This window comes from Melitaea cinxia, chromosome 28 (genome assembly GCF_905220565.1).
Source record: "Melitaea cinxia chromosome 28, ilMelCinx1.1, whole genome shotgun sequence".
Lineage (NCBI taxonomy): Eukaryota > Metazoa > Arthropoda > Insecta > Lepidoptera > Nymphalidae > Melitaea > Melitaea cinxia.
The window spans coordinates 3,419,179-3,443,561 of record NC_059421.1 but is presented as its reverse complement, the minus strand read 5'-3'; the positions used below and the strand labels follow the sequence as shown (position 1 = coordinate 3,443,561).

At 33.4% G+C, this 24,383-nt stretch overlaps 1 protein-coding gene across 1 annotated transcript in view; it reads right to left on the bottom strand.

The window, feature by feature from the left end:
- The window catches only part of LOC123667420, a 45,128-nt gene that overhangs the window by 5,495 nt on the left and 15,250 nt on the right, over nucleotides 1-24,383 (bottom strand). Inside the window, exons 4-19 of the mRNA XM_045601323.1 lie at nucleotides 23,391-23,476; nucleotides 21,500-21,613; nucleotides 20,320-20,441; nucleotides 19,925-19,982; nucleotides 14,705-14,856; nucleotides 13,407-13,551; nucleotides 12,060-12,190; nucleotides 11,472-11,625; nucleotides 10,916-11,010; nucleotides 10,583-10,673; nucleotides 9,995-10,108; nucleotides 9,634-9,746; nucleotides 8,943-9,120; nucleotides 8,517-8,645; nucleotides 8,358-8,444; nucleotides 7,858-8,228 (exon numbers count right to left, since the gene is read on the bottom strand). Coding sequence (XP_045457279.1) covers nucleotides 7,858-8,228; nucleotides 8,358-8,444; nucleotides 8,517-8,645; nucleotides 8,943-9,120; nucleotides 9,634-9,746; nucleotides 9,995-10,108; nucleotides 10,583-10,673; nucleotides 10,916-11,010; nucleotides 11,472-11,625; nucleotides 12,060-12,190; nucleotides 13,407-13,551; nucleotides 14,705-14,856; nucleotides 19,925-19,982; nucleotides 20,320-20,441; nucleotides 21,500-21,613; nucleotides 23,391-23,476 — 2,140 coding nt within the window. The remainder of the gene's footprint in view (nucleotides 1-7,857; nucleotides 8,229-8,357; nucleotides 8,445-8,516; nucleotides 8,646-8,942; nucleotides 9,121-9,633; nucleotides 9,747-9,994; nucleotides 10,109-10,582; nucleotides 10,674-10,915; nucleotides 11,011-11,471; nucleotides 11,626-12,059; nucleotides 12,191-13,406; nucleotides 13,552-14,704; nucleotides 14,857-19,924; nucleotides 19,983-20,319; nucleotides 20,442-21,499; nucleotides 21,614-23,390; nucleotides 23,477-24,383) is intronic.

Below are 24,383 nucleotides of genomic sequence, written 5' to 3'. Positions count from 1 at the left end.
AAAAACCCATTATACTTCAAGTAGTTTAATTATTACTACTTTCAACAAAAATGCCTTCAAAGAAATTAAGTACTACGTGAACGAGCGTTTAGGTCGATTATCTCATTCAAAATAGTTAATTAGGAAGCTTTATTAATTGGTATGAATGATATAGCGATCATCTCAGGCAAACCTTTCTTTTTTTAGATGTACCCTTTTTTATACGAATAGGTCGGCAAACAAGCGTACGGCTCACGTGATGGTAAGCGGTTACCGTAGCTTATAGACGCCTGCAACACGAGAAACACTGCAAGCACGTTACCGACCCTACCCCCACTCAGGAGCCCTGGTTTGAGTAAGGACTCACCACAGGAACACAACACTGCTTGAAAGCATTATTATTTAGCTGTAATCTTCTTTCTTCTGTAAGGTCGAGGTACTTCCCCAGTCTGTCTGCTCCAGATTTTGAGTAGTTTATTTTCTTTTGTGCCCTTACCTCACCTACCATAGGCCTCTTGCTCCTCGTAACAGAAGATTGGAACTTAACCCACCACGTTGCTCCACTGCGGGTGGCGGATAGGATACGATAAAGTTTGAAGTCAAACAAATCCTACGTTCGGTTACCGTATTAACTTTTATCTTATTTCTTTAAAAATGAATTAAGGTTAGTGTAGACATATAAACATAGATTAAGAATAAAATAAACCGACTAAAAACTAAATTATCTAAACATCTAATTATACAAGTTCATTTTATCACACCTATTCCAAATCATAAGCAGTATTATTTTTGTGCAATATTATATACCCATATTAAGCTTCATATTTACTTGTAAGTGAAGAGTATGTATTCTTTGGGAAATAAATGAATCCCCAAAAACTCATTCAAGTTAAATCTTTGTCACTCCATCAACTCCATTCAAGTCTATGCGGGTGGGATAACGTCACGTGCGCTCACCGGTTCCGTAACAGATGTTCAAGCCTCCTTTAATGACGTAGTGATCACGATACGTAAGAACAATCTTACTTTGTGATCATTTTTGATTTATAATAATTCGAAAATTGATAATAGTTTTATTAAAAATATTATTGATATAAAAAAATTCCTTCCTTTAAGTTTGTTTAAATTAACTTTAATGAAAGATGAAAGGTCCACAGAAGAATATATTGCAAATTTAATACTATTTATAAGAAAGTTCAAACTAATGCTTGAATATACTTAACATAAGTACATAGTAACATGTAGTATATATACAATGCCTGGATAAATACTGTCTACAGAATGCAGCGTAACTTTCAAAGGCATCAACGAGATGTACGATCACTGTTGTTATGGTGTTAGCTGAGAACTACGTCACTTATGTACATGCTTTAATAATAAAGTGTTAGTTACATAAAATAAAAAAATAGTGAAGGTATAAAATGATTTATTTATTAAATTTTGAATTATGTAAGCAAACAAACATTAGGTAGTCAAAATTTATCTTTGGCCAAAAGGGTTTTTAAAAACTATTTTATATTTAAACTTCAAAAAAATGAAACGAGAAACATGTTGCCGATTTGGAGGCTATTATATTTCTGACTCCCGTAAAATATATTAATACATTCATGTCTCTTCAAAACAAACCCAAGAATTAATTTATATCTATGGTTTGTCTCCGTACTTAATTCTTTGAACTGCCCGGTGTCAATGCTAAGTCAGCGGAACAGTTACCTTTTTTTTTGATATTGCAGGGTAACCCATTTACGGGTGATATCCAGGATGCCCGGGTAGGCATTCCTAGACCGTATGTCGGCTTAGCACTTGGGGGTGCACTACCGACCAAAACCCCTGCGGGAGCCTTCAGCCGCTTTAATTGGAGGGTCCCGGGTCTGCAGGCAACAGGATCCCTCCAGCGACAGGCTGGCCTCGGCGAAAAGACCAGACTTCTCCTCCATGGGACTGTCCGACTCACCTCTGAACAATCCCGACGACGCCATGTCTAGCAGGACCGGGTTCCCATCCCGGCCCGACATGGGCACAGGGGCGTTACTGGAAACGCATTAAGTAGCGCCTCCTATGCACCCCCGTTCGTCGCCTGCGGACGGAGGCCTCGTCGGCGGCCCCCTCTCTCATCCGCTCGTCGTTCTCCTTCTGGAACATTACTGTTTCGCAGAAGGAGACCATCGCCTTCCAGAACTCGTCGTCACCGAGCGACCGGTGATAACGCTCGGCAGTGACAAGTCCCCTCCGAGGACTGTCGTCAGATCGCGACGTAGCGCCGCCCATCTCGAGCACACCTCGAGGGTGTGCTGGGCAGAGTCCACCGCAGCGGAACAGTTACCTACTAATCTAAGACGAAGAGCTGGAGTGCATGCATAACTAGATACCAATGCTAAATGTGACAATCTATATTAATGAGAAGCAATCTTTACTTTTATGGGTTATATTCAGAGATTCCACAGAGAGTTTTCACGTAGTAATCAATATCACTAAGTTCACAAATATAAAATCAATCTTATATGGCTTAGAATCGGTTTATACAACATTTCGTTATTTAATGTCACCCTCAAAATTATTTTATGACGAGTCATTTAGAATATCTATAAATTAATACGTGAAGCAAAAACTCTGCCACTTTTTACGAAAATTGCGCGGACGGAGGGGTATGTAATTTTGCACACTTAGGTATAGTTTATATAGAGAAGGAGTGCAGAATGCTAATGTCTTTTTTTTAAATTATGCATAAAAGTATACTAAATCAATAAAGAAACATTACATACACTACCATGTATTTGACATGGTACACGCATATTATACTCTTTTATTGATTGTCAGTCTGTAGTCATGTTAAAAATTTAAAAAAAAAGTTCTTTATTTTCATATATTTTTTTTTTGTTTTCTTTAATTTAATTCTTTAATTATGGTCGAATTTCGACCTCTGGGCGACCACTAGTATAATATTAACATTTTATCTATTTTTAATAACTTAATGCAAATTACTCATCGTTAAGAAATATTTCATTATTATTATATTACAATAATTATACAAAAATAAAAATAAATATAAATATAAATTACTTGGACCTTGGAGTAGCAGTGCTAAAATTTTTTTTAAATGAGATAACACCTCGCCTTATTGCCTCCACTGGTGACAAGAGGGCTGGTGCATTTTTTGCCCAGAGAATTGGCATAGCGATTCAACGGGGAAATGCTGCCAGCATTCTTGGCACAATTCCGCGCGGACATGATTTATACAAAAACTATCTGTAAATATTTAGTTCTTAAGTTTTGAATTGTAAATATGTATAATATTTTGTATAAATAAAGATTATTTAAAAATTATACAAATAATGAATTATCATAACTTAAACTATACATATAAAATAAATACTATATTGTACGCGGTCATGTAGATATCGCTGTGGGCGATATAAGTATTTCGCTAACATAAACTCAAAAATTCCTTCCTCTTTGGTTTGTCTGAAAAATTTCACTATCTCATATTTACCTAAAGCACATAGCAATATCTTTATCTTTGGTAACAAAAGGATTACTATTCATTGATTAATGAATGTAAAATTTAAGCTCGAAATAACGACAGACTCAAATATTGGCGAATATTCGAAATAGGCAAAACAAATACGAATGGAAGCAAATATGGTCACTGCATTGCAAATATGAGGGGAATATCGTACAAATATTCAGTGTGCAACGATTCAGCCTGAACATCCCACTGCTGGGCCCAGGCCTCTTTGGCAGATTTGTTCCCCACTATGAGCAACGATATCAGATATTTATGATCAGAACCGGGACCGACGGCCTAACGAACTCTCCTAGGAACGGTGGGAAGACCCACCAGAACAGACATCCAAACCACAATTTTTTTTTAATACAAATACAAATATGCAATCCGGGAATCGAACCCGTAACCGTCGGTGTTTTTAAGGACTATACGCACCACTACACCAGAGTGTAGTGCAAAATGAATCGAAAATGTACTATAGAAAGAATAAAACGACAACGCATTGGACAGACTTTATTATTAATATGAAAAAGAAAAATACTTACAAACATTACAAGACTGGCTGGATAGGACCAACGATTTTGAGAAAAGAAAATTTTTATATTCAAAACTTACGAAAATCATTCCTAACCTACAGATTTAGGAACTATTTTAAACATCGCTCATTTAATTTGTATGATTTTATTTTTGTGTTACCCACACATTAGAAAATTCTAAACAATTTCATTTCTTTAAAATCCTAATTTTTGATTTTTATAACTTTCATATCAAAAAAAATATTCGTATCAGGTTCCATAAAATACCCAACCATGCTTTTTAGAGAAAGTAAACTGTAATAAAAAAAAGGCATTATTGCTGGCGATAATTATATAGCCCATAAAAACGATATCGTTTTCGAATACAATATCTTTATTAGTATTTCTATGAAATATAATTAATTACTCCGTAAATTATTTTGTGAACAGTAACCGATACTCAATAAGAACTGCGACATAAACGTTAATATAAAAATAAAATTTAATAATAAATAAAAAAATTATTTAATTTTTTACTGTGAAGTATTTGTTATCATGCTCATATTTATTGCTTCATCTCTGAGAGTTGATTTCATAATCCATAATGAATTAACCAAAAAAAATAATAATACAAATAGTGTTGTACCCATAAATTAATTTTCCGGAAGAATATATAATCCGGTCATAAATAATCCTATACATATCATTTTTGAAGAACGGCTCAGCAAGTTATATCTTGCTGTACATCTATACGAACTCAATCTTGAACTCCGGTATTAGAGTTCCTGGGGACGCATTATGTTGAAAGCGGCGTGACAATTGGTGACATTGGCGAGAAATCACTCATACTATTCTGGCAACATTGATAGCTATGACAACGCATAATGGTCTCAGCAAGTAATTGATGCCGAACAATAATCGAAACCGGGGTATGTGTGATCCCCGAACATGACAAGTATTTGCACCGGCCATGTAGACGTTTGTGGTACTAATCTCACTCATCTAATATATAAAATTCTCGTGTCGCGGTGTTTGTAGTTAAACTCCTCCGAAACAGCTTGACCGATTATCATGAAATTTTGTGTGCATATTGGGTAGGTCTGATAATCGAACATCTATTTTTAGTCCACCCCTAAATATATTTTTTTAATTTTTAGATAAATTATTTATTTTTTATTTTATTATGATTTGGCGTTGAAAAATACATACAACCCTATATTTTCACCCTTCTACCACCAACCCCTATTTTTAAATAGCGTTTAGCGGCAAGACAACGTTTGCCAAGTCAGCTAGTACAGTTATAAAGGTTCTTGAAATAATTCTTGTTTTAAGAAATGATACAAACATAAATTTATCATTTTATTTCAAAAACATATACTTATAAAAGTCACATCTATAATAATTCTCAATAGTAAAGCATAACTTGATAAATATATTATGTACAGTGGCGTAGCTATCATAGGGCCAGGTGGTGCAGTGCACCAGGGCCCCGGAGCTCAGGGGGCCTTCTAACCTCAGCTTTGAAAAAAAAAATAATAAAATAAAATAAATTAAAAAAAAAAAGGCCAATACAAGTTCAAACAACGCGGAAAGAGGGGAGGAGGGCCCGATTCTTTCCCTATGCACCAGGGCCTTTGTCCCCCTAGCTACGCCACTGATTATGTACAACATGTCTATAATATACTTGTTAAATTAAACATCTTATATATGTGTTATTTAAACGTCGTTTACTTTTAATCGGAATATTATTTACTTCTATTTTATTTTTAAACGGGATCTTTTCTTTATCGTTAACGTAGCACGTTGGCTCATTTTGGCGCTAATATTTCGATTGTTTTTTTTTTTGTTTTAAACAGGTTAGTACTTTTACATATTCTTAAAAGAAAAGGCATTTTTACAAAACGTTATTACGTAAGTATATACTATTCCGATTTTTTATAAAAAAAGTCCGAACATATTTTTTTGTTATTTATTTAACAGACATAGATTTTTTAATGGCAACTTTTTAGTTAAAATTAGGTTATTTACAATAATGTGGAAATTATGCGTGATATTAAACTCATAAACTGGCGTCCTTCCGTTTATGGCCATATAGACACATGGAGGTATACCATAGCCGATTTATACGTGAAAAAAAATTTTAAGGCGTTGTAAGTACTGCTCATTGGGTAAATTTAAAATGGGCAAATTTGTAAAAAAAAATGTTTAGAAGACATGGGAAATTAGCCATAACCAACAAACAACTGTAAAATTCAGATGACTCGGTCATTGACACGACACTAACGTACACACGACGATAATTTTATAAAAAAAATTTAAAACTAATTTTATTATTTTTATTAAAGCATTATAGCTTAGTAAATTACATATTGACGTTCTAATATCCATTCTGATGTCGCAGTTAAATGGAAGGACGCCAGTTTAATAACACCTTGTATATTTACAATTTTTTAAACATTAATATAAAAAGCATAAATGCTTATTTGAAATATAAGAAAATCTAACATTATTATTGTAATTTAAAATATCAGTCTTGATACTTAAACTTAAAATAATTAAAATTATACTTGCAATTATAATCAACAATTTAACCTATCCAAAATTTATACAAATGTTTATCCACATAACATTCTATAGGTATAGTTAATTACATGAAAAATAGGATATTAACATAATGTACTTTATTAGTAGGAATCAAAAGAGAGTAATCAAAAAATATTGTGTATGTATGTATGATTGAAAATACACAAATATACACAAATTTATTTATTTTTTTACACATGATTTTTTGCACTGGCAACTCACTATTTTTTAACACGAATTAACTTATTAAAATGCGCTTACGTATTCACTGGTCATACATTAATTTTTAAACGCTTATTTAACACTTTATTTAATAAAAACTTTTTAGTCACTTTTTAATTTATAACTTTGTCTTTAGTTGTGAACTGTCTTCAGTGATATCTCATCTGCATTCCGACTCACTGGCAGTGTGTGTCGTGTTGCTTTTATCGGTTTTTAAAATCGGTAAACTCGTGTTTAATTGTGTACAGCTTCCTGTGAATTTTTTTAATCAGTATGAATAATTGATATCCAGAATTTTGAAAAAACGTGATTAAAAATTGAAATATATGATATTATTAAACACACGATGGCCAAAATATTTATATTTTTAGAAGAGAAATACAAAAACTTTTTAGTTAAAAAAATTATACAGCTGAATGAAAACCAATCCAAAATTAAACTTAAAGATGTTAAAAGTTACCGAGGAATAAATTGTTAAAATAAAACACAATATTAATAAAAAAATATACAGAAAATAATCGGAATCATTTCGAATTAGTGTTTATACAACTCACCTGTACCTGTTCCTCGCAACAAACTCTTATTAAAATAAACACTGCTATCAGCATTGACTCGCACTGGGGGCGAAGCCCTATGGAACTCTGTCAAAGAGTGTGGCCCATAGGCCTCTAGGTCTGGATTTTGTCTTGAGACAATAGGCCTCCTGTTGATAGTACCATAGGCAGATGTTGGGTAAAGTTCTGAAGGTGCACATTGCTCCGTTGGAAGCTGAAAAGGTGGATATTTTAGCTGTGTGCTCTAATCTAGTAATTCGTCTCAAGAACTGACAGAATAATAAAAATATTTGTCGTTTTGCTACTTAAGCTTAAAATTCGAGATATATTTCCAACTAATAAGATGTTTTTACATATTCTAGTTTTGTTATTACTTGTAAAGCTACCTCAACAATATCTTTATGGAGTTACTAACTATTAAATAGCTCAAATAAAAAGTAAAATAATTATCGCACATTTTGCTGCAATTCAAAAATATTTTCAAGTGCTGAAAACTTACCAAACCGTTAGTACTTAGCGGTAATGAATTTTTATACTTCAACCAATTTACGTAAAATTTGTCATGTGCACGGCAACCACCGACATTTGTATTTGGACGTAAGTTTGGTCTGAAGCTGTTTATATTTGGCATATTTGACCCAACGTTGGGCATATTTGAGCCATACTGATGCACTCGGAAATCCAATGGATGTAATTGGACATATTGGCTGTAAGTTTGGTTGTGGTCATGTCTCTCGTAGTTCATATCGTATGTATCAGCTTCTGTCTTTGAGAGTAACGGTCTTATTGAGCTGTAGTCTGCTGTAGACGATTTGTTCGAAATATTGTCATTAATTTTGTTTTCTATTGGTATTATGTCTGGATTTTTGTCTGAAAAAAAAAGTCAAATAAAACTCTAAAAACATTCTATTCTGAGTAATTTTACAATTGCCAAAGTTGGTAACGACTAAATTGTTTTCCTTTTAGCGAAAAACTCATTCCTTAATGATTTTAACTCACCCAAACTATCAATGCTTTCACATTCCTTCGAAGAGTTTAAAGGAGTGTTTAATATTTCATCTTTCTTTAATTTCTTTTCGTTTTTATCTACAAAATATCATAACATAATTATATACTGGACAAATAAAAAAAAAATAACAATATTAGTTATGTTAATACCATTATTTCTGTGACAATGTTTCCAGCAGAAGACAAAACCGAACACAATAGTAACAGCGGCGATGCCACCAACAGTACAAAGTACTGTCGCTAAAACTGTCGACAGTTCCACTCGGACTGGTAAAGTGACTATAAAATGAAATAAAATACTTAAAAAAAATTACAAATCTCACATCTCAAAATCAAAGTTATTTTAAGCAATATCCTCATCAATTCTTGATTTTTCCTTTTTCTGAGTGGCACTTTTACCCTTTATCCCCTTCGATGAAACCACAAAGATCATCCAAAAACACAATTATAATTCAATATTGACAATCCAGCCTGTAACATCCCACTGCTGGGCATATGCCTTTTCCTACGTATAAATAAGGTAAAGAATTGAGAAAGATTTAATTTATTAATAAAGTCTAATATAAAAATGTTAACCCGTCTCTTGCTGCGGATGCTTCATCAAGCTCGCCGATATCGTCACAGGCTCACTTGACCCCCTGCTGTTATACGCGCGCACAGACACATCTATATCGCCATATAGACCCCACATAGCGAACTTTGGTTCTTCGCTGCTCATGTTACGGAGCAGTGTGCCTGTTGTTAGGTCAAATACCTGATGATATCATAATATTATTAAGAAAAGAAGTTAAAACAAAAATATGCAAATGTTCATAAAAAATACATATATAACAATTTGAAAATATTTGTTATATGTTACATAGGTACATTTATTTTATTATTTATTTTTATATTAAATGTATATGTAAATATCTTATTGTACGTATAATGAATTATTTTATTTTAATTTACTTTATTTACGAGTACTGTATATAATATGTAGTTTAGAAAAATAATTAAGTTTCGTTGTTTATTTCAACATTTTTTTTTTCTATTTTTGGAGGTTGCCTGTAAGAGATCACTATTAGAATTTGTACCGCTGTAGCATATTTTTAAGTTATAATATTGCAATTTCCCTATGTGATTTCAAATGTGCAATAAAGTGTTAAATAGATAAATAAATAAAACAGCAATGTATGAACGAATTTTGCACACTTTATTCAACGCCAAGGAAGTGTAAAAAGCAATCATATAATAATCTAAATAGTATATTGTGTTAATCACTAACCTCAAGTAAAAAGTCTTGCTTTAAACCGCCGTCATGACCAGCCTCGCAAATTACTAACAATGAATCTTCGGTTACGTTACTAATAGCACAGTTTATGACCGGAGATGGTTTTTCTAGAGCAAAATAAATCATTTATGTATAAAATATATATATAGGTATATAAAGTATAAAAAGAAATTATAACCAAAAAATTTGTGTAATTATATTAAACGTAGATAATATGTACGGGTATTAATAATTCCAGGTTACTTTTTATTATTTTCTTAGTAAAATACTAACAAAACACACAATTTTTTTTCAAACAACATTTGACATATCCTAATAATCTCAAGCAATATTTAAGAAACAAATCCATACTAACCGGCTGGTAAAATTAGGAACATGCAATTCTCGCTCTGTCGACCCACTGAGTTAGTACCGGCACATTGCACCGCGCCGTAGTCGCTCGAAGTGTTAACCGTAAACAAGTATCTACCTAAACATTGGTGTTGTTAAGAGTTTTGTATACCTGAATTACTTTACATTTTACTTTAAGATTTGTAATAGTTTAAAAAACAAATGACAAAACAAGTGTTTGGGCAATAAATATTAACATCGGGCAAAGAGAAAATAAGTAGGTAGAGGAATTTTAGAATGCTTCATTGCTTAGTTATAATATTAATTTTTATACATTTTTTTTTTAAGATTATTAATACAATATTGTTTTTATTATTTAATTCAGAACTGATACAGAACAGTCCGTTTTAGACTTGACTAAAAATAAGCGCTGCAGCATAATACAGAGTGGCAGATCTATGTTTGGCCACACTACTATAAGCATTCCATTACTGCATAATTTAGTATTGAATGTAATTTTATGCAGTGTAAATTTTATTGCTATAAATTGTGATCAAATTAAAATATTATTATTATTTATAACTTTAGTGTGTAAATAAGGATTTGCACTTACCAAAGCGACCATATTCGTGAGCGATCGAAGTGTTAAGCTCGAATTTGGAATGAGTCGTGTTGTTGAACCACCACTGATATGTAATTGGACCCTGATGGGGAAAAAAACAATCGATAATATGAATCGAATTCTTGTAATCCATTTAGTAAAAACCACAGAATTCAGTAACTTAAAGCGGATTAGACGGATCAAGTATTTTATTTACGAAAAACCAAAAAAGAAAACATTTTTTTTTCTACTTTCTGCTTTTATTTGACTGATTTTTTCGTACATAGGTTTGGAATGGAATGTATACTAATGTGTGGTATGATTTAATGAGTTATATGTATGTACCTTCGGATTTGAATCAAGATCACAAACAATCTCAACAGTCTCCCCGCGTCCCACTCGTAAGGTCACTGCATGCTCTGACTTGCATCTAGGTCTGTCTGTGAACATCAAACGTTTTATTTATCTTAAGAGCTAGACACACTGAACGTTTTTATTTATTACTTAAAATTTTAACCCACGCACATCGCAACTTGCGTTGGAGCAGGAGACTCTGGTTGGAGACCATCTTGCCACTAAGTGATGACCATCAAACAATACGACAAAATTACATTTTACGTACCACGAGCGTCTTACTGTACCCCACCACCAGGGCATTACGAGCACACCCAACGGATGTCGTGACGCACGCTACAAAACGAAGCTTTGCACAATACATCACACTGACACTTGATATCCAACGCGAGCGGCTCATTGTACCCCTGGGGTATGTCTGTGTGTAAATTACAACACACATATACACATTCACCACGCGTCACTACTCACTTGTATCACGAGGCTCTGTTTGACGACAACCACCTCACCTCTAAGTGACGACAATCAAAAACCAAATCACACTTACACTTGACATCCAACATGAGTGGCTCGCTATACCCCTCTCCTAAGACGTTACGCGCAACGCATACATATGCACCCGCTGCATTTCGCGATACCCGTTGTAACACGAGGCTCTGGTTGGCGACAACCACGCCATTACCGCCGCGAACTGTCGAACCCTGGCCACATATCAGTTAATGTAAATTTTTTATGTTCAGAAAACAATTAGTTGTGCTTACAAATTAATTATAATTGTCTTAGGTATTAAGGAACATATGTGTAATGTAACTATATGCTTATTATATATCTAAGTAAAATGACATAAGTAAGATTGCCAGATATTTATGATTACAGCCCGGCTACTGTTAGACGTAGAGTTATAGAGAAGAACATTATAAACATTTACAAATTATTTATTAGACTATGAACTTAAAAATGATGTTTTGAAAAAAAAATATACGGTTGATCTGATAGTTTCAGAGGATAATACTGTCTAATTAACAACTTAATTTTCAGCTTCATAGTCACTAGAATGATCTTAGACAGTACAAATAAATATCGTTTTTAAGTCTAGAAAGGCATAAAAATAACTCTAAAAAATCCTAATACTTACATTATGAGTAAAGTGGACATGCGTGTGCCAAGGATTGGCGCGCACCATACAGTCCAGATAAACGTCGGATTCTTCAACAACTTTTGAAGCGTCCAAATTGGCACCAAGTTCTAACTTGACAACTGGCAAATCTACAAAAATTTAGACGATATAAGGTCATAATGTGTTTGATATTTCCGCGAGATTACAGTTGAAAATATACGAGTATTATTTGTTTCCTTTTTCATACTTTTTTCTGGAAAACTTTTTGGGATTTTCTTTTCTCAAAATCAGGGATTGTGATTTCTTTAAAAAAAAATAAAGAGAAAAATTAATCATCTTCATTTACCATTCTTTCCATTAAATGTCATGACCATTGTGGTCTTCCACCAGATGGTCAATGACACCAGATGACCACGATGGTCGTACTATCAAACAGTATTTTATTTCTATTAGTGTAAGCTATACGTAAAATCATTATTTAAGAAATATCTACACAAATGCCAAAATCCACGATCGATATTGTAGGAATGCCTAATTACAAGATATAAAATTATAGTTAGTCACGAATTTAAGTCAAACGAATTCGTAAATCTCTCTAAACATTTATGGAACAACAGATTAGATAGCGAGCATTAGATAGCTAAAATTTATCACTCGGTTGACGACAGTGACATAATTACAATATCACAATGAACGGAATTTACAACCATAAAGCTTTTCTATTTTTTATAAGATAGTTTTGTCTAATTTCCATTATTTGTGATCTAAGTCCAAATTTAATTTCAAACTTTGAGCCGCCTTTTCTTCTTGGTCCGACTGTTGTAAAATTATAATGCACTAATTAAAAATTGTCATTGAAACACAGTCCGAGTAGCTTACTTCAACTGGTCAGTACGAACACGGAATTTCCATTTCCTTTGATTTAATTGGTCAAGGAGCGTGGCTAAGCTGAGTGACAGTGATGAGTTGCCATTTCCTTTATGGGAATCGACTAGGATATTACTAACTTCAACTTTTTTTTAGGTGAAGTGTTTTGAAACTAAATGGCTTATAATGGCCTAAATTATTGTTTACAATTTAGCGAAATTTATAACTTCGATCGCGTTAATCACACCTTTTAAGTAACATTGGCAAAATCGTCCGCGTTATTTTAGTATTATTTATTTATTTAACCAATACAAATTGATATAGTAATTTATATTTTAGGTTCATTTCTAATATCGTTAACAGGTTTACACAACATTAAATGAAAACACTAGCTAAGCGAAAAATGTCAAAAAAAAAAACAAATACGATAAAAAAAAAATATAATATAAAAGGAAGAAATTAAGCCAAATGAGCAAATGAATCCTTGAAATTTCTTACGTTGTATTTCAAGCTGGAAGCCATCTTCTCGCACGGGGTATGAAAGTCCTGGCTGCATTGCTCTGCAGGAAATCACTCTACCGGAGTCCTCGATACTGGGTATGAAGCTTAGTGTACTACTGGTGATGTTTCCATCCGGTGAAGTCTAAAAAGGAGAAATATTATTTATATATTTATTAAGGTCGAAATTTATATGATACACGTAAGTTTTTTAAGGACTTAAAATTAATAGTAACGGTGACTTGTGTTACTTACTTTATTTTTTTATTAATAATAAGTAAATAAAGATAATAAAAACTATACTTAAACAACAAAACTAAATTGTATAGAGAAATCTCTTCTAAAAAGCTAATTTTCATACATGTATTTTAATGTCCTACATCTTTATAGATATTTGTTTTTATTTTAACACTTAAATACACGAACATTACACAAATATTAGTTTTTTTTTATTTATTTACTTAAGCATACTAAAAAAATACAATATTTACATTGATAACACAATTATATAGTAAGGTCTTTAATACATATATCAATAACTATAGTCGTCACAAAATAAGAGGCCGGTTTAGGCATTTGACATTCTACGTGACATTGGCGAAATCATCTGTGCTCATTTGGCGCTATTGAAAGCCATTTTAACTTGAAGAAGAAGAAGAAGTAGATATTTGACAAATACCCTAGAACTTTACTTGGTACGAAACTGTAAGAAACAATAAAAGAATTATTAATAACATAGTGTTTTTAAAAAATACATACATTTTTTGGCGCGTTAAAGAATTAGATAGAATATATTGGAAGTATTCTTTTCGTGCTAACTTTATAGCATGCAATTTCTAATTATTACGAAACGTCTCAAAAAACAGTTACATTCTGTCTTTTTTTTTTAAACACTAGTGCTGTAACTAATTACTGAATTTCACCAGCTTCATTTGATTTTAATCGTAATTAAATATTGTGTAGTGATCTTTAGCGAAAAAAAAAACTTGGCGCTCAGAGTCGTAAATAATATTTTGATTCAGCTAATAAACCGCGATTAAATCCAATAGTTTCATTATAATGATTAAAATTCGTGTAAACATTAGAAAGCAATATAAAAATATAAAATAAAGGCAAATTGATCTTTTGTACCATTGTATTATTTCTAATTACCTACAGTATTAGTCTAAGTTAAATTTCTGGTCAAAATTAATCAAATGCACTTAACATTACGTAATCAAATTTCATAACTAACAGTACTATTAAACTAAAGCAAAAAAAAATCTAGAATTTTCTACAAGATTAAGCACAATACTCACATTTCCTTTAACAGTGGTAAGTTTGGTTCCCCCCTTCCACCATGAGATGTTAGGGGGAGGTCGCGCGCCTACCGCTTGACACGTTAGCTCTGTACGTCTCCCTGCTACCAGCGGACGCTTACCTCCTAACAATCGCACCCAAAGCGGACGTACTGGGAAAAATAACGTTTTGTTAGTATTTGAAGGGTAGTTTACGAAAGCTTATTCAAGTAAAATTTCTTTACGCACACTGAACTCGGGGAGTTAGCTGGTGAATGCGTGACGAGAGCGTTACGAAAAGTGGGATCCGGCGACGCGAATGGGAGTTAAGAGGGAGACATAAGTTAGTGAAGATGGAAAGAGAAAGAGTTACATTTCTTATATTACTCTAGGAGCCAAAGAAGTTTTACTTTAGTCGTGTGAAACAATAATTTTATACATGTATACTATAAGTACAGCAATCTCTTTATAAAATTTTATTGAAATATGGCATGGTCGGAAACGTTTTTTTTTCGCCAGATTTGAAAAAATTATCTTCCCCGAAGAACAGAAGTACGCCACGAGACGATCTTATTAAATTTCTTCAACTTTTGAATCACACTCACATTTGAATCACAGACCCAAACATTATACTATTATCTATCTATCTATCTATACATATATAAAAGCGAAAGGTCACTCATCACGAAATCTCCGAAACTATAACACCTACAAACTTGAAATTTGGCAGGTAGGCTCCTTATAGGACGTAGACATCAGCTAAGAACGGATTTTACGAAACTCCTAACTCCTAACCTAACCTAACCTAACCCCTAAGGGGGTGAAACGAGGGTTGGAAGTTTGTATGAAAATCCTATGTTTTTGAAGTAAGAGACTTGAAATTTAAAATGTATGCTTTAAAGATGGTGAAAAGGTGTCTGAATAATGTATCTTTAGAAATCAACTTCCTTTTAGGGTTAAAACGGGGGATGGTAGGTTGACTCACTCATCACGATATCTCCGAAAATATAACAACTATAAACTTGAAATTTGGCAGGTAGGTCCCTTATAGTGCGTAAACATCCGCTGAGAACGGATTTTACGAAACTCGACCCCTAAATGGATAAAACAGGGGTTGGAAGTTTGTATGAAAGTCCTATGTTTTTGAAGTAAGATACTTGAAATTTAAAATGTATGGTCTATAGATGGTGAGAAGATGTCCAAATAATGTATCTTTAAAAACCAACTCCCTTTTGGGGTTAAAACGGGGGATGTTAGGTTGACTCACTCGTCACGAAATCTCCGAAACTATAACACCTACATACTTGAAATTTGGCAAGTAGGTTTAGTATAGGACGTAAACATTCGCTAAGAACGAATTTTACGAAACTCGACACCTAAGAGGATAAAACGGGGGTCAGAAGTTTGTATGAAAGGCCTATGTTTTTAAAGTAAGAGACGAAATTTAAAATGTATGCTCTATGGATGGTGAAAAGGAGTCCAAATAATGCATCGTAATCTATATTTATATATAAAAGAGAAAGGTCACTGACTCACTCATCACGACAAGTCAAAAACCGCTGGATGGTCCATCCATCCAGGATGGACAAAGATGAAATTTAGCAGGGAGGTAGGTTATAGTTAGTAAACGTCCGCTAAGAACGGATTTTTTGATATTCCACTGCTAAGGGCGTTTGATTGGGGTTGATAGTTTTTATGAAACATATACAGCAGCTATAAGTTCGCCTGCTAGATTATTTATACTGCAGCCTGAAAATAAAACTAAAAATGTGGTGTATAGAGAGGTTTTATAAAAATAACTAATAAATTATACTGAATTTGCCTCTTAAAAAATTATGCAGCGTGATAAGCATTTCAAGTGACTGAAATAAAAAAATAATTTGCTTAAACATCTTGATAGTAATGCATATCTTCATAACCACGCGAACGTAGTCGCGGGCAACAGTTAGTGTATTATAACAATAAGGCCCCAAACGTGTATGTAATCGATTCCCTCAAAATTTACTGAACGGCTTTTCATGCGGTTTTACCAATGGAGAGAGGGCTTCAAGAGGAAGGTTTACGGAACGACTAAGCCAATTTTGATGAGATTTTGAGTTTCACTGGAAGTTTGCCGGGAAAACTTTGTGACTCACTGATTTAAACGCGGGCGAAGCCGCGGGCACAGCTAGTAATGTATAATATTAGAATATAATAATAATAAATAAATATCTACACAATACACTAAGCAACTTAATGCTTGTGTTATAGGTAACAGCTGACTGGTATAGCTACATTTTTTTTTTTCGATAAACATACTTATAAATAATCCATATATTAATATATAAATAAATATTTATAGTACACCCAGACTCGGGGTGGGAATCGAACACAACCCTCGGAGCACAAAGCAGGGTCACTACAAACTCCGCCAACGGCCTAGTCTATATAAATATGTAGTTGTCAAAATAATAGTTATTTGTAAACTAAACACGACAACTTACTTTTATTTTATTTTAGTTTCGTAACAATAATAATTATTATATGGTTGATTTATAAGTTTTGTATGGTGTTCTCTTATAAATAATTGTGACACAATGAAATAAAACCGATTTTATCGACTTTTGCTTATATGCCAAATCTCTAGCGGCAAAAACCCAGTACGAAAATATCACTTACGGTCAGAAGCGATATGCTCTGATAGTTTTGTTCGATTAGCCAATAATAAATCACACCCTATTGATCCTACGAGCTTCGGAGTAGATTCGGGCCGTGGATGGGCTTTGCAATGATCAGGCCGTTTTGATGAATGATCGGGCTTAAGCCATGGTTTTTTTTTTTAGTTTAGTCGTACCGTATTCTCTTTCCATCGCTAGTTAGAATACGATGCGTGACCCTTTGTTGGGTGTTCTCATAATCATAAGTAAGTTGTATGACTCTTGTAGTTTGGTTTCAGTATTTTTAATATCAAAAGTTAGTTGAGAATTTTGTACCATTGTTAAGATTCCTAATTTCAAGCATGTTTTATTGATATCTAGCGAATTCATGTACACAATACAAACTGATTTAAAAAAAAAAAAAAAAAAAATATATATATATATATATATATATTTAAATCAGTTTGTACGGCAACTTTTAGTCCTTTCAGTATGTTATCTAATTTAAAAAAAAAAACTTTAACAATAGGCATGCACTCTCTTAGATAGATATAGCAACGTAACTGGCTAAGATAGAAAGAGAGAAAAAAATGTGTGTTCGCACCGCTCTCTCTTGCTCCGTCCGCCTCGCCCGATCGCACTTTTCAGAACGCTCTTGTCACGCATTCACGAAGATTTACTTTAAAAATATTTCTTTTTGTGGTTTCTGCAGCGTTTCATATGGAAGGGTTCCCAAATATTACTATTTTCAAACATTATTGAATTCCTGTAGTAAGGTAACTTCCTAAAAAGAACTCCTGGAGTAACAAACACTACGTGGTTAGCGGTGAAAGAATTAGCAATACCGTTACGATTCTTTTGGCGTTTTATAGATGTTTATAGCTGCTTATAACCACCTGTATCTTACTCAGTGTCGGGTTACGGTAACTTGATGCCCTAAGCAATCTTTCCCCGTCCTTCCTATCCTTAAGTGAACTACAAAGAATGAATTGAAATTGCTTTAACTTTCGAGTGCTCGTTTTTTTTCTTCGGTCGTCTCTAGTCCCCTAGACAGGATGCCCTAAGCCTTAATTATACATAATTATTTCAGATACAAATGTTTTCTCTTCTTATCATTCCTATCTTATTAGAGCATTCACTAAGCCTTTCATCGGTATTTTATGTGTAACTATTTCTATCAGTGAGTTCAGCCTATCGCAGTCCACTGCTGGACATAGGCCTCTCCAAGTTGGCGCTAGACATCCCGGTTTTCCGCAATCCTCATCCAGCCTACACCGACAATCTTACGTAGATCGTCGGTCCAACGAGCCGAGGACGTCATGTCTTATATGTAACTATTTCTAGCAGGTATGTTTTTCTTTAATAAATGACACGTATCAACTAAAATAATAAACTCACAGGTGAGAATTTTAAAAAATACTTACTTTTGGTATTGGTATAAATTCTATAGTTTCCGCTTTGCATTCAAAAACTTTTTTTGTCATAGTTATAGTCATGTTGCAAAATACGTTAATTAAGTATTTATTCCAAAAATAATTCAGGTATTTTAACTAAAAATCACTTGTATATATATATATATATATATATGTAAGAGATAAAATAATAATAGTATATATATTTAATTTATAGGCAAATCCAGGACGGATCTTACTATTCAGTCTACTCATTTTAGATTATCTATACCTATATTATATAAAAATGTACTTACAATATATGTATTATCTTTAATGAGAATTCAATTAAAAGTAATGGATTCACGATCACTTTAATATTTAACAGCGCTCGCATCTAATTTGTATAATGATGTAACGTGAAATCTCTTCTAGATGATGGAAAGTCATAAAATTATATTTTATTAGATTAATTGCTACCCCAATTATCTAAAATATTCTGAGAAAATTTTAATTTAATTTGATTATATTCCCAAATTGAATTAATTGAATTTGGCGTCAGGTTCGCGTAGAGGTCATAGGCTGTTAGCGATCGCTAATTCGAAACCTGATCATGAGAAATCATATACATAAAAATTTCTTGTCACGATGTATGTCGGCGATAAATTCCGAAACTTTTGAACCAATTTTTATCAAATTTTGTAAGCATCTGTAATTTGGTCCCACTTGGGAGATAGGGTAGTTTTTAACTCAATTGGACCTGGTAGGTGGCGCTGCTATCGGTATGTAAGCAATCAAATTTGGTAGCTGTTTTCCGGGCAGGACAACGTCTGCCGGGTCCGCTAGTATTTTTATAAGCATATACGTGGACGAAACGTTTGTTTTGGTGTTGAGTATTTATTTGCATTCCTCTGACTTATTTCTGCTTTTTGGGTTACGTGAGGAGTGGCGCTCTGGATAACAACGAAAACAATGACTCTTTATATAACTTAGCAATTGTATTGTAGAAAATTGTAGAAAACCTACCCAATTTTGATAATAAGTTTCTTTTTTATTGTTGGGTTGTCGGGAAGAAATGGCTAATTAGCCATTCTTCCGCCAACCGTCCGCCCATTGTACTTCACTGTCTGTAACTATCTGTATGCTTTGTTTGTAATATATTTGTGGTGTACAATAAAATATAAAAATAAATAAAATAAAATAAATGTACGTACGGTTGACTTTGATCGTCAGTGTTTTCGATACTGGTGGAAGTGAGGGATCCGTCACGGCCTGTTTAAAACAAAACAATATTATAATATTATGATCATAAAAGTAATGTATATTATTGTGTAATAGAAAACGCAATTATTAATTTATTTATTTTTATACGATTATTGTTTTTTAATATTTTTCGCCATGTTTAAATTGAAATGTAATTAATTGAAAGAATCTTAAAGTCTAAATCGGCAAATACAACAATGAGAGAGCCTACACACTGAAGTAACCTTATGAAGTGATTCGCAAATATAACTATACAAAACAATTGAAATCAAGAACAAAACCATAATTGTGTAAAATTTTAATGATATTTAATGGAAAATTACAATTTTATTTACTTAGAACGTACCTGGCATGTAATTTCACTGTCGTAGTCCGTACGTCGCAGTGTAAAGGAAACGCTCGTTCTTGCTTCCGAGTTAGCGAGCAGGGCGTGAGATTTCCACCACGATACCCGAGCAGCTGGACGACCTACACACAAATACGCATAAAAATTATTATATGTTTAAATACACACAAAGTCAAGGAAATGAAAAGTTATAGTTAAGTAACTTATACAATGCAGTACACATTTCAAAAACACATACATATGAGACAGTGATTACTTCAACAAAAAAAAAGGAAGTTTGGCGCAGCGTCCTGAGGCTGGCAACACTGTCGCGCTAAGCGGTCAAGACGACAAGACGTCGAAGCGTCGCACGGTTGAGAAGAAATTTGTGAAAATCATTAAAACGAAGATTGTGGTATTGACGTCGTAGTTGAATTGCTCGATTATCCCTCTGTTCGCCTACATGATGAATGAAGATAGTAAGAATAACGCTATTTCGACAAACATATACATGTTTATATATGTAGGTAGGTTTACAAACGCTAAAGTCCATAACGTAAACCGATTACTGGCTAGGTGGCCACATTTTGAAAATGACAGAGAGTCTAAGAGGTTTGGCGGTAGTGCACACACAAATAGGTATTCGGTTGACTACGTTTTAATCAATTTTAGTAATTACGATTATTTTGCGAACTTTATTTATTAGACTATTTAAATATAGTAAAGTAATTACTGTAATAGCCATTTTATACCATCATTCTCCTACCCGAAAAAATATACATACGCCAACTAGAAAAGGTCAAACATTACTGATATAATTGAAACACTTTATATTACTTACACATGTATGGATATAGGACATTACAAATGAAATGTGTTTTACAAGTTTAGTAATAATAAGTATATCTAAGGCCTTTATATTTACGTTTTTAAATCTAAAACAGATTCTCAAATAAACAACAAAATTAACTAATAATCGTAGAGCAACCGTTTCAGCAATTGCAACAGAAGCGTATGACATATGCCAGGGGCTGGAGACTGTTGGAAAATATCAGATGATACATTTCAAAACTTATGCAACTTTTGTCGTGATAGTAGACAAACCAAAGAGTGTCAAGATGTTTTTTACAAACAATTGTAATAAAACGTAAAATAAATGTTACCAAATTTTATCCAAATACAGTTAGCAATGTTTACTGACCTCCAACAGCGACGCAGGTGAGGTTGACGTCAGTGCTCTCATCGTAGGGCCCGAGAACATCGCCCACCAGTTGTTCTCCACGCTGGTCCAAGATCAGTAGACGTTCAGGTGGAACTATAGAAAAGAACTGTCTTAAAACTAATATACGCATTATGAAAGATAAATAAAAAACCTCTCAGAGCTCACTCGAATGTAAATGAGACCACACTACGAGTACCAGCTCCTGAATAATAAAGAATCGTCGAAATTGGTAGCATACCTACATAAAAAATACAGTCGAATTTAGACCCTCCCGCTTTGAATCGAGTAGTTTTCGAGTTATCCCTAATATTTACAGGCCTTATGTCCGAATTATAATATTCCTAAGTGGGTCTCCTGAAAAAATTACTACAACGAACTAACGTAAGGAAATTAATGAGTATTACATACATTTTGGAGATATTTTTTTTATTTATATAGATAATTTTGTATATATATGGTAATACTAGGACATGAAAATAACTGTTAAACATGTAAAAGCCTGATAAAACATGGCTGCCTAGAGATAACAATTGAACCTGTAGCATTCCACTGCTGCCATAAGCCTCATTCCAAATATAGGAGAATGTTCTCGAGACTTTGAAATAAACAAGGATTAAAATTAAATAACATAAACAAATTAATTAAATTATATTAATCGTTTAAGTGTATTTGGAATTTGATGAATCGAGTAAATTAATAAATATAAATTCCATCTTTTCATTTTCATAAAACATATTTCAATTAAATAAAACCTGAACTATAATTGAATAATTTAATTTGTTTCTAAAAATTAATAAAGTGTAGATTCTAGGCAACATCTAATTATTTTGTTTATCTTTTCTCACATACACACGCCACTACATTTGAGCGGTTGTTGTTTTATTTAATATTTTATATTATAACTAAGAAGTTATAATATAAAATATTAAAGAAGTGCTGTGTGGCTACGGCACTAAAGAATTTAGCCACCCCCTCTCTTCCCGTGGGTGTCGTAAGAGGCGACTAAGGGATAACAAGGTTCCACAACCACCTTGGAACTTAAGAAGCCGATCGATGGCGGGATAACCATCCAACTGCTGGCTTTGAAATACACCGGCCGAAGACGGGCAGCAGCGTCTTCGGTGCGACAAAGCCAGTACTGCGGTCACCAACCCGCCTGCCCAGCGTGGTGACTATGGGCAAAACACATGAGCTCACGTTATTTTTGCCGTAAACTTGTGGAGGCCTATGTCCAGCAGTGGACTGTATAGGCTGTAATGATAACTAAGAAACTCAACTGGCACACTCCAAATCTTAACTAAGTTTATGAGTGACAATGGAACGTTTAAATTGTGAGAGTTTGTCTTATTTCTGATGGTATTTATTCAATTATAAATAAATAAAGTTAAATAAACATCGACACAATACACACAGGGTCGTCTGTTCCTAAATTAAGCAACTTAATGCTTGTGTTATGGGTAACAGCCGACTGGTAGAGCTACATATATATATTGATAAATATACTTAAAAATAATACATATATAAATAAATATTTATATTACCTTCAGACTCGGGGTAGGAATCGAACCTACAAACCTCGGAACAGAAAGCACAAACTGCGCCAACGGGTTAGTCAAATTTAATTAATTACAAATATGTACCTTACAAACACCGTACCTACATCGTACGTAGTGTTCACCTGATATCGATGGTTACTCATAGTAGGGAATATATCCGCCAACCCGTATTGGAGCGGCGTGGTGGCTTAAGTGCTGATCTTTCTCCTACGTGGGAAAAGAAGCCTATGCCTAGCAGTGGAATATTACAGGCTGAAGCGTAAGGTCCATAGGATACTAGAAGAGTAAGATTACAAATTCAGTAATGTACTTACTAAGTATTGTAAGATTAAGCCTCGTGTTCTTCGTTGGTGATCTGATGAAGTCCACGCGACATCTGTACTGACCTTCGTCTTCGGCCCTGAAAACAAAACTCTTTTAATTTTTTCTGAATATAGAATATTAAAATATACTTACTTAACTTAAATTTAATTTTACAGAAGATCCGTAAATATTTCGTATTTTTATGGAAATTTTAGAAGTAAAATGACTTAATATATATTTTTTATATATAACTTGGGGTCAAGCGATTACCGTAGCGCACAGACGTCTGCAACACCCTATCCTCAATTCTCCCCAGGAGGTCTAGTCACGTTACTTACCAAAAGGACACTTACCAAAAGGACAAAACACTCATTGAAAGCAATATTATTTAGCTGTGATTATCTTTAAGGTCGAGGTACTACCCCAGTCAGGCTGCTCCATATTTTGAGCGGGAAATTTCCTGCTGTGCCCTACTTCAGTTAATATTTGAATCTAATCAAAATGTACAGAAATTATCTTGATTTAATGTTAGTATAATTGAATGAAATGTAGTCTAAAATTACAAATTAATATATAAATACAAATATCCTTTATTGTACAACCAGAAACAATACGTGTAACACAAAATATGGAAGAAAATTGTCCAAAAGGCGGTCTTATCGCTAAAGAGCGTTCCTACAATAAATATAAATACTTAAATAAATATATTTAACGTACACATATCGCCGACTGTTCTTAAGGCAGGCAACTTAATACACATTTTAGATGACAGCCGGTTGATATAGATTCAAATTTTTTAAATTGAGAGCGGGAATCAAAGCCGCCGCAGCAGAAATCAGGACCATCCATCCATTTTTTTTTTGCAGATATAAGCAGTCAGAATAGGCGATGGTGGCATTTAACACGCTTACTTACTTCTTCCCTATTATTATAAAAATAATTTTGTTGGCTCGTAAATAAAAATACAGACTTCCATTACATCGACCAGCAACACAACGTAGATA